This window comes from Acinonyx jubatus, chromosome F2 (assembly GCF_027475565.1).
Source record: "Acinonyx jubatus isolate Ajub_Pintada_27869175 chromosome F2, VMU_Ajub_asm_v1.0, whole genome shotgun sequence".
NCBI lineage: Eukaryota > Metazoa > Chordata > Mammalia > Carnivora > Felidae > Acinonyx > Acinonyx jubatus.
Genome location: NC_069394.1, coordinates 9,802,272 through 9,812,641, shown reverse-complemented (window position 1 = coordinate 9,812,641; position 10,370 = coordinate 9,802,272). Strand labels below are relative to the sequence as shown.

Sequence of the window (10,370 nt, the reverse complement as noted above, 5' to 3'; positions counted from 1 at the left end):
ACAGAGACCGACGTGGGGCTCGAACTCACGAACCGTGAGCTCATGACCTGAGCCGAAGTCGGACGCTCAACCGACTGAGCCACCCAGGCCCCCCTAAACAAACTTTAAACGATAGTCATGCTCAGTCATAATCCCTAAGATGTGGGATGGCTGGGCACCCTCCGGTTTCCCCCACAGACAAATAGCCAGGGTGTTGGGACCAAGTCTCTAGTCCCACCTTCCCTGATGATAAATTACTCTTTGGGGGAAACTCTGGGAGCCTTTCTTGCCACAGATCCTTGATTAATAATATCAACTTTATCCATTCGAGAAGGTCTGGTCAGGTCAACACCCACCTGATGAATCGTGCTCATTTTTTGGTTCCTGTCCAGGTATGGTCCCTTTGCCTAGGAGATTTCCCGTGTCCTCCTCAGCTTTGCAAACGAGAGGGCCCTTTGCAGGCCCCCAGAGTCGTGCAGGTGTAGTTCATGAGCTTGGCATTTGCATAACTTTGAGGGCCTCCCAGGTGTTCCAGAGGTTAAAACTAAATCTTTTCTGCGCGTGATGAGAGGAGGGAAGTCTCTTCCTGAAGTTCAAGTTCTACCTTTCTGAGAGCCTTGTTGTCCACAGGTAGTCAGGGCAAGGGCACTCAAGTGTCTACCGATGGGGGGAAATCGTTTCTACTTGGACTGTGAATGGAGTGACTTTTCTCACCAAAGGGCAGGCATGGGTCAGAGAGGGTGGGACACCAATGCCCGGGCCGCATGTTAACATGGAAGACTGGAGCTCCGGGCACAGCAGTGAGGGAGCACGGGGTCCACAGGGGCCATTGGAAAGAGCAAGTCTGCTCAGTAATGCTCTGCATGGGGACTTGGCATTCACAGGGGTGTTTGCAGCTACTGCGGCCTGGGGAGAAATTAAAAGGGACTCGAACCGATACAGGGACACCTTAGCCCGTGGGTGCCTGGGAAAGCGTTGACTCAGCAGGGCTACGGCATTGAACCCTGCATCTTCCAAAGAAAAGTCCAGCCCTGAACAGCTCCTGGGGGTTAACCTCCGAACCCTCGCCTGACAAGAGTGTCCGTAGACCTGGAGCTTTGGGTCATGCCAGATGCTCCAAGCTAACAATACAACTTATAGCAGGGGCCTTGGGTCACAGCGTGTCGGCTTGACCTGTGGAGAGCCTGAAGACAGAGTAACTTCATGCCTCTAGGCTGATCCCCAATTAAAGCCCTGGACTCCATGGCTCGGGTGAGCTTTTCTGGTTGATGATACTCCATACGTGTTGTCACATGGCATTGCTGGAAGGATTAAGTGCTGCCCATGCAACTTCGCCAGAGAGGGCAACGGGAAGCTGATGTCTGGCCTCTCCCGGGCCCTGTCCCCTGCACCTTTTACCTTTGCTGACTTTAATCTCTAGGCTTTCGCTGTAATAAGAAGGAAATGTGAGCATAAAAGCTGTTCTGGCTCCGGGAGTCTCCTATTAGTGAGTCACGGAACCCGAGGCCCCCAAATACAGCGGGACCCACAGACGAGAAATCGACACAAGACATCAACAACAGAAAAGCCACACTTCCTCCGGGGGAAGGTTCTCATCACCTGCTATTTAGGGGCATGGAGAATTATCGGGATCCCATGGTCAGCAAGTCTGATTACTTGTATATAACCAAGCGTGGGTTCGTGGTGTAGAGAAATCCTATGTGACTCTCTCCAGGGTATGGGCTCCCCTTTCCTAATTTATCGTGTTGTCTTCCTAAAATCCCAGGTGTAAGTCACTCTGGGTACTGTGTCAGAGTCTCAGTGCCTGGACTCATTTGTTCCGGCTGCTGTGATACCCCTCAACCCATTTCTCCCATCTCAGGATCTCCGTAAGCATCACGGGGGATTCTTGACCGTGGATTTCGGTTTCAGGGCAGCTCTAACACTTGGCCTTCCCCCTTCCCAGGGTTCACAGGAGAGAAAGAATTGCTACTTCCCCAAAGAACCTCTTTCAGTTAATTGATGATCTAGCTGGAGCCTGGTGAATTCTTCACATCCAGCCAACTTGGGCCAGGGGCCAAGGTGAAGGGATGTCGTCCAGTTTATCGTTAGGTCCCATCATCTTTTCACACAGACAGGCAGATATTCCGGAGGCATTTTTGTTTTAAGGCTGGAAGAGAGGAAGAAGAGGGAATTCCAGGTACTGAGAAAGAAGGAAACGCTACAGAGGCATGAACTCTGGTCCCACAGCGATGGCCCAGGCTCTTGGGGGGGTGGGGGGGGGGCAAGGGTGTGACATGGCAGTGGGCGGGGACTCAGGAGTCTGTGTCAGAGAGGAAGGACGTGGGCCAGACGCCCTGCCGGTTGGCAGCGAAGTCGAGAAGGGGACAGCTCTCCAGTCTCCACTCTCCGCCCGGTGATGGCTTCGGGTTACCCAGCTGTATCTACCTCGTGCCCCCAGTTTGCAAAAAGCTACTCTAAACTCAGTAACATGTTGTTCCCTAGATGGAATATGTTGTTCGTGTGGAGATTTTCATGCAGCAAGAGCGAAAGAAGAGCTATTCGACTATAAGGAGCGACCAAGATTTCCTGCTCCCCCTGCCCACCCCCAGGTGAAGGGATTTGGACTACTGAGCCCCCCACCCCCACCCCACCCCACCTCCACCCCGAATCTTGGCTCTTGTGCTGCAGAATAAAGGTAATGCAAGTCCCATGTGGCTCCACGACTTTTAGGAGGCCAGAGTCCTTTGACTTGATTGTCCAGGTAGATGACTACACTGTCACCTGGGCGGACCAGATAAGCCAGATCAGCCACTTTTGTCTGCAGGGGTGGGAGGGGAAAAAAGCTTGCGTCTGGCCTCTCCGGGAGTCAACAGGGGCTTTGCTACCATCTAAGACCAGGAGAGGGGTGTCATACACCCTACTCGTAGCACCTCATGCTGCCTTCTTATTCTTGGATTCTTCCTACTCATTTTGCTTTGGTCAGAAATTTGAGCATTCACAATGGGGTCTCTTTTGTTTGATCTTTCTTCGTCCATTTGTATCTGTAGCTTACATGGGAGTCAGGGAGGATGAGAAACTTGCCCGAGATCACACAGAAAGCCATAGTGCTTGGCTGGGCTGACTCCCACTTTGTTTTTTCTTCCCCATACCTAATTGCAAACATCCAACTGTTAGGTGAGCAGGAATCAGAAATATCCTCCACTCTTTCTGTCTAGAATTGACGACGACCGCCTGAGCTGCACCCGCTCTTTTTGGTCCCGAATGAAGACGGGACAATCACTGAATTCTAGAGCTCCTTGAGAGAAGGCATTTATTGCCAAGCGCCAAGGTCAAGCGTCTACTTACTGTGTGAGTGGGGCACCCTTTTCACCCTCTGACAGATGTATGTTGCATTCTTCAGAAACCAGGAATAGTATTCAAGACAGTACCTAAAGATTCCAATCAGAGTGGAAAGCAAACGTCATCCCTTGTGGCTAACGGAAGACAAGCATAATTTACAAAGTCACGGGTGCCTGGGTGGCTCAGCAGTTGAGCGTCTGACTCTTGATTTCGGCTCAGGTCCTGATCTCCCGGTTGTGAGATTGAGCCCCACTTTGGGCTCCCCACTGAGTGTGGAGCCTGCTTGGGATTCTCTCTCTCTCTCTCTCTCTCTCTCTCTGCCCCTCTGCTCCCTTTCCACCCCCCTCAAAAAATAAATTAAAAAAAAGTCATAGCGGCCAATTATTCACAGCAAGGAGGCCCTCTCTATCTTTACAGGGTGTGGCGGGGGGGGGGGCGCAGAGGATGAGCCTGAGAGGCGGAAAAAGCTTAGACTTCGGAGTGAAGAGGCTGTATTTTTAGTCCTGTCATCTTCCCTTACTAGGACGTGTGGCTTCAGGCTGAGTATTCAATTCCGTGGGCCTCCGTGTTTCCATCTACACATGAGAGGAAACCATAGCGCCCCCGCTCACCGGTTACCTCGAGGATTAAGCGAGGTAACACTTGCCCAGTTCCTGAGCAGGGCCGGGCTCGCCACAGGTGCTCAGCAAACGATGGTGTTCGTTTATGTATTTGAGGGGCGAGTCGGGGCAAGAGCGCAGGGCTGTTCCTGTTAACCGGGCAGCGAGTACTTGCGAAGTAATATCCCGCCCTGGGCCGGGCCTGCAGGGATCTCTTCTCAGGGCTTTGGGGAAAGAGCGCTGGGCACATGCCTAGGGAGAAGAACTCTCTGTGCCGCTGGCTCACCCCAGGACCCCAGGTCTTTGCTGCCTGAGCAGCTCCTCGTGGGATGCTTAAAGGGGTGCGGCCGACCAGCTTCTACTTTCCCTCCCATCGGCACCATTCTGTGAGTCCAGCAGACTCTGGGGAACAACTAACTGCTCCAGGAAAGCCGGCTGCAAAGACTCCCCGGGCTCCATCACCCTCAATTTACAGGACACCGAGACAAGGAGGGAACTGGGGCACGGGATGAACTGATTTGCCTGAGGACGCGCTGCTCTCAAGAGACAGGGCTGGATTTGTACCCCGGTGATCCGCTTCGTGCCAGAGCACAGCGCGACTCTAACGGGGCTATCCCCACTTTGCGGAAGGAGGCACTGAGGCTCAGAGAGGCTAAATGACTAGCCTCCATAGCTTCTAAGTGGCAGCGCCTAAAATTTTTTTTAACCATATATTGAATTTATTATGTAAAAAGCTCATGCAAAACACCGAATGTCAAGAGATAAGAAGAATAAAACATCACGACGAGTCTAGAGAAAGAGAAACGAGAGTGAAAAATGAAAGAGTAAGAACACGTAACTCATAGAAGTGGGAAAACCCTCCAAACGCATTCAAACTTACTAGTAATCAAACAACAGTTTTAAAACAATCAGATACCATTTCTGATCCATAAATTAAACAATTTAAATGATCGCATCAGTGCTGGTGAAATTGTACGCCATTCTCGGTTGGAAAGCAGTTTGGCAATAGGCACCAAAAGCTTTAAGAATATTAATTCTTTTTAATGTAAGGTCCCTTTAAAAATACTGACCTTGGGGTCCAAATATCTGGATTTAAATCCTGGCTTCTCCACTTACCAACTGTGTAAACTGAGGTGACTTAAATTAACATGCCTCAGTTTCTTCCTTTCTAAGATGAGAATAATTCTGATAGTATCTACTTTACTGGATTATGAGGATGAAATGAATCAATACTTGCGAAGTTTTGGGAATAGTGCCTGGCACCATGTGCTGTGTAAGTTTGCTAAATGTGAATAGATTCAACTATTTTAACAACTTACTCCAAGAAATTGCCAGTTGAGAAAAAGCTTTATATACAAAATTATAAATTATCACTATGTATAATAGCAAAAAAAAAAAGCTATAATAGAGGAATGGTTATATCATTGAAAATTAAAGAAATGTGCATTCATTAAAATTATGTTCATGCCTAAATTTAAACCCAGGTCTGTTTGGTTTTAACCCTGCCCCTCCATACGGCACACGAAGCTACCTACTAGCTTTGAGGGCCCAGCTCTGTGGCCCCAATCCCTCCTCATCCCCCCCACCCCCAGTTAGCTTGACAGTGTGCAGGTGTGGCCAGATTTTCTTCTAACAGCCGCAAGTTGCTTAGAAAGCTTCCAAAACAGGGGCGCCTGGGTGGCTCAGTTGGTTAAGCATCCGACTTCAGCTCAGGTCATGAGCTCATGTTCGTGAGTTCGAGCCCTGCGTCCGGCTCTGTGCTGACAGCTCAGAACCTGGAGCCCGCTTCGGATTCTGGGTCTCCCTCTCTCTCTGCCCCTCCCCCCACCTCTCAAAAATAAACAAACATAAAAAAGAAAGCTTCCAGAACAGAGAGGACATCAAAATACCCTGGGGATTGGGTTCAGTGTGTTGTGAATGAAGGAAGAAATGCACAGCTCAGAGCAGTAGCTGAAGCTATGGGAAGAGTGAAAACTTGTTTGCACGAGCTTACCAGGAGCCTGAGAGAGCAAAGTCCTTCTGGAAAGGGACCTATGCCGGGGACAGTGGCCGGTCACCCTTGATGTGGCCACATTGCATATCTCGGTGGACCTACAATGTTCCAGGCTGCCCGTGCTATCTTTGCACCTGCTCTTTGCCTGGAGCGTCCCCTCCCATTTCCTGCCCCAGAAGCTTCTGTTGATTCCTCCATCCAGCTCTAGTCCTTAATTACCCTGGGGCCCACAGCGCATACTGGGGATCTGCTATGGCGCTTCTCATAGTTTTGCAGTTTCTCTTTGCATGGCCGACTTCCCCACTCGAGCATGATTTTTTGATCACAGGGGCTGTGTGATTCAACAAACACACTGAGTAAAGCCAGCCTCCCACTCTGTCATTCGTAGCCTGTACTCAGGGTTTAGGAGGAGATTATAGAACAATTTACTATTAAGTTAAAATACAGGGAAAGGAAAGGATAAGCTCAGGTTCATAGATGCTTCATTTCTCTAAGTTTCGACTTAAAACTCCTCTCTGGAAACTTCTGCCTTCCTCATTTATCCTTGCACCCAGTATTTGCTATATAGATAGTTTTTTTAATGTGATTTTTCTCCAAGGGGATACGATGAATAGGTTCTGCCTCATGTGTAACTTGGTTCTGTCCCTTACTGTGTTATATATATATTTTTAAATGTTTGTTTTTATTTTTTGAGAGAGAGTGAGAGGGACAGAGTGCGAGTGGGGGAGGAACAGAGAGAGAGGGAGACCCAGAATCTGAAGCAGGTTCCAGGCTCCGAGCTGTCGGCACAGAGCCCGACGTGGGGCTCGAACTCACCGACTGTGAGATCATGACCTGAGCCAAAGTCGGATGCTTGACTGACTCAGCCAACCAGGCATCCCTACTATGTTATATTTTGATTTGCGTTTATGACCATTTCTTTCTCTCATCTATGAGCCCCTCAGTTTCTGGGTCTATTTCTTTTTCTTTTAAGTTTATTTATTTATTTTGAGAGAGAGGGAGAAGGACAGAGAGAGAGTCCCAAGCAGGCTGCGAGCTGTCAGCATGGAGCCTGATGTGGGGTTTGATATGGGACTCAAACTCACGAACCACAAGACCATGACCTGAGCCAAAGTCGGACACTTAACCAACTGAGCCGCCCAGGCGCCCCTCTGGGTCTGTTTCTGATTCATCTCTCAATTCCTGTGGATCAGCCTAAAAGATAATTACTAGAGACTCAACTCGTGTTGTTGATTTGAAAAGCTGGTAGAAAAAAGTTCTAGCCGTGGTCTGATCCTGTAAGAAAGCATGGCTGCAATGCCTCCATGTTGCTTGCGAACACCCTCGGGTCTATGGACCTTGCTCACCTCCCTCTCTGGGTGGAGGAAACATCCACACCGATTGAGGGATTCAAGACAAGGACACAATGAAAAGAGGCTGCAAACCAACCTGCACGGGGTTCAGAGCCAGTGGGTGATGGAGATTTGAAAAGCTGAAGGGTCATGAGCGGACTCTGAAAGTGACATTAAAGACCGGAGAGATTGGCCCCGGGCCACCGGAGCAGAAGTATTCAGCCACGTTTGTTTGGTTCTGGATTTACAACCAATAAGAAACTCCAGAAGAAAGGGTAGAACGTCTGCACTCTCAAGGGTGGGAAACTGCCCACGCCCAGAACTTCTAATGTGAAACCGTGTCTGCCTTCTAAATTTCTTTTTACAGTCTTCACGTTTGGCCAGCAAATGAGTGTCAGGGATTTAGAAAGATCTGGAATGTAGATGGGCATACCCTCTGACTATTCTCTTCTGGCAGATCTCACCAGGCTGAGGCCCCCGGCGACTCCAGGACCCCACGAAGTCCTGTGAGATCATTGCACCAGGTGTGATGGAGCTCGGCTCAGCTCGACTTGACTCAACTCGGCTGTACTCGTGGTCCTGGGGACCCAGAAATGAATGAGGTTCCATGCTGGCTCGCAAGGAAGTGATGGTCCAGTAGAAGACTCACTGGAGAGTCGATTCCTTGACGTACCCCTGTCACCTCTCTCTGCCCGGTCACCTGGTGGCCGGCAGAGCATCCACACGGCATAAGCAGCCTCTAAATACTGACTCTGGAAGGTGGCACCTGGCCCAGGTTACCTCATGGCCTCCATCCTGGGGTCTCTCTTCTGGCTCATGCAGAGGCATTGCTGGAAAAAGCGGCACAGCTCCATCAGGCAAGGGTTGAGCTTCCGGATGGCCAGGGGGAGGGGAGCGGCTGTGACGGTCCCCTCTTCGACCAGCAGCTGAGGACACCCTGGAAGATGCAACCCCAGACCGCTGAAATCAACAAGGTTTGAGCAAAAGCATCTTCTCCCCGTGCTTTAGTAAGTAGAGTCTCCCCGGATCTCGGGTGGCTCTGAGAGGGACAGGTGAGACAGTCTTGCTTCCTCAGTGCCCGGAAGAGCCGCCGTGAGAATGCACGAGACAGGTGGGGAAGGTTTCACTGACAGCAAATATTGAAAAAGGATCTAGGGGTGCCTGGGTGGCTCAGTCGGTTGAGCTTCCGACTTCGGCACAGGTCGTGATCTCACACTCTGAGTTCGAGCCCTGCGTCGGGCTCTGGGCTGACAGCTCAGCCCGGAGCCTGCTTCGGATTCTGTGTCTCCCTCTCACTCTGCCCCTCTCCCACTCGTGCTCTGTCTTTCTCTGCCTCTCAAAGATAAAGAAACATAATGGAAAAAAAAGGATCTAAAGCATTAAACAGCAATGGATCAGGTGGAGGCATTTCCAGCGTGAGGGTTAGAGGATATGGTGACTCATATCAGGCAAGGGGATGGTTTGCTGGGAACTTCATAGGGAAGTGGAGAATAATTTGATGGAGCAGTGGGTATGGGGTGCGTGTGTGTGTGCGTGCATGTGAGTGTGCGTGAGCGTGTGCAGGCATGGGTATATGTGTTTGGCATGGGTATGTGGGCATGACTGTGTACACGTGCATGGGTGTACGTTACCAGATGATAACCGGGAGGATTAAACGAGAAAAAGGTTTGTACGAAGCATGTTGCAAAGTTCCTGGTGTGGAATAAACAATAGACGGTGGCGATTATTATTGATTTACTAAAAATGTATTGAACATTCCCTGCATGTCGGGCAGAATAGACACAAGAGATACAACACTAAATAAGAAAGGAAAAGAGGCTTCCTCTTACAGAGCTCACCTTCTAGTGATTCGAAGATTATACTAGGATATTGATAATAATCTTCCAACAAAGAATCACTAGCTGCTATCAAGAAAAAGGATCTAAAACCTGGAAATAAGTTCTGGGTATTGTCCAGCAGACTCTGTGGGGATTATCTGGTTATATAAGAGTGTGTGCCTTTGACTGATTTATTGAGTAGGTTTTTACCACTCTGAAGAGGTTAACTGATAGCAATGTAAATGCATTTTATGTGGTCAAGGTGCAATTGATTTTTGTCCAGTAAAAAAAAAAAAAAAGAATTTATTGCTGTAGGATATCAATTAGCAAATTCGTTTCCAAATTCCTAGGATTGATTATAAAGATCCCTGTTCCTCAAACTCTATTGAACAAATCTTAATTCATTAATTAATGGTTGAATAATATTTCTGACATGTGTTCATTTCTTATTTTTGTAAGTCATGTTTTTACCTTTTTGAAAATTAAAATTTAGCAGTTTTATAAATATATATATATATTTATTTTTATTTTTAATTCCAGTGTAGTTAACAGTGTTATATTAGTTGCAGGTATACAATATAGTAATTCAACAATTCCATATATTATTCTGTGTTCATCAAGATAAGTGTACTCTTGGGGCACCTGGGTGGCTCGGTCGGTTGAGTGTCCAACTTCAGCTCAGGTCATGATCTCACGGTTTGTGAGTTCGAGCCCCGCGACGGGCTCTGTGCTCACAGCTCAGAGACTGGAGCCTGCTTCGGAGTCTGTGTCTCCCTCTCTCTCTCTGTCCCTCTCCCCCTCACACTCTGTCTGTCTTCTCTGTCTGTCAAAAATAAATAAATACTAAAAAAGAAGATAAGTGTACTCTTAATCCCCATCACCTATGTATCCCATCCCCCGCCCCCCGACTTCCCCTCTGGTAATCATCTGTTTGTTCTCTATAGTTAAGAGTCTGTTTCTTGGTTTCTCTCTCCCCCTCTCTCTCTCTTTCTGTTTTTTTTTTTTCCCTTTGTTTGTTTTGATTCCTAAATTCCATATATGAGTGAAATCATATGGTGTTTGTCTTTCTTTGACTTAATTTCATTTAGCATTATACTCTCTAGCTCCATCCGCGTTGTTGCAAAGGGCGGGATTTCATTCTTTTTATGGCTGAGTGCTATTCTATTGTGTCTGCATACAGCATCTTCTTTATCCATTCATCTATCAGTTGTGTATTTATTAAAGTGGAGAGAGGGCTTATAATGTTCGAGAACGATTTCATTAAAAATGTAGGGAGGCAATGTATTTTGAATTTTATCCTGAGTCAGTTAGAACAGTAAACCCTCCAGGG

At 48.2% G+C, this 10,370-nt stretch overlaps 1 protein-coding gene across 1 annotated transcript in view; it reads right to left on the bottom strand.

The window, feature by feature from the left end:
• HHLA1 (HERV-H LTR-associating 1) overlaps positions 1–10,370 on the bottom strand; it is a 36,896-nt gene continuing 26,526 nt past the window's right edge. Inside the window, exons 14-16 of the mRNA XM_015068328.3 lie at positions 8,004–8,160; positions 3,307–3,389; positions 1–2,128 (exon numbers count right to left, since the gene is read on the bottom strand). Of these exons, the coding sequence (XP_014923814.2) occupies positions 2,085–2,128; positions 3,307–3,389; positions 8,004–8,160 (284 nt within the window). The 3' untranslated portion in view covers positions 1–2,084. The remainder of the gene's footprint in view (positions 2,129–3,306; positions 3,390–8,003; positions 8,161–10,370) is intronic.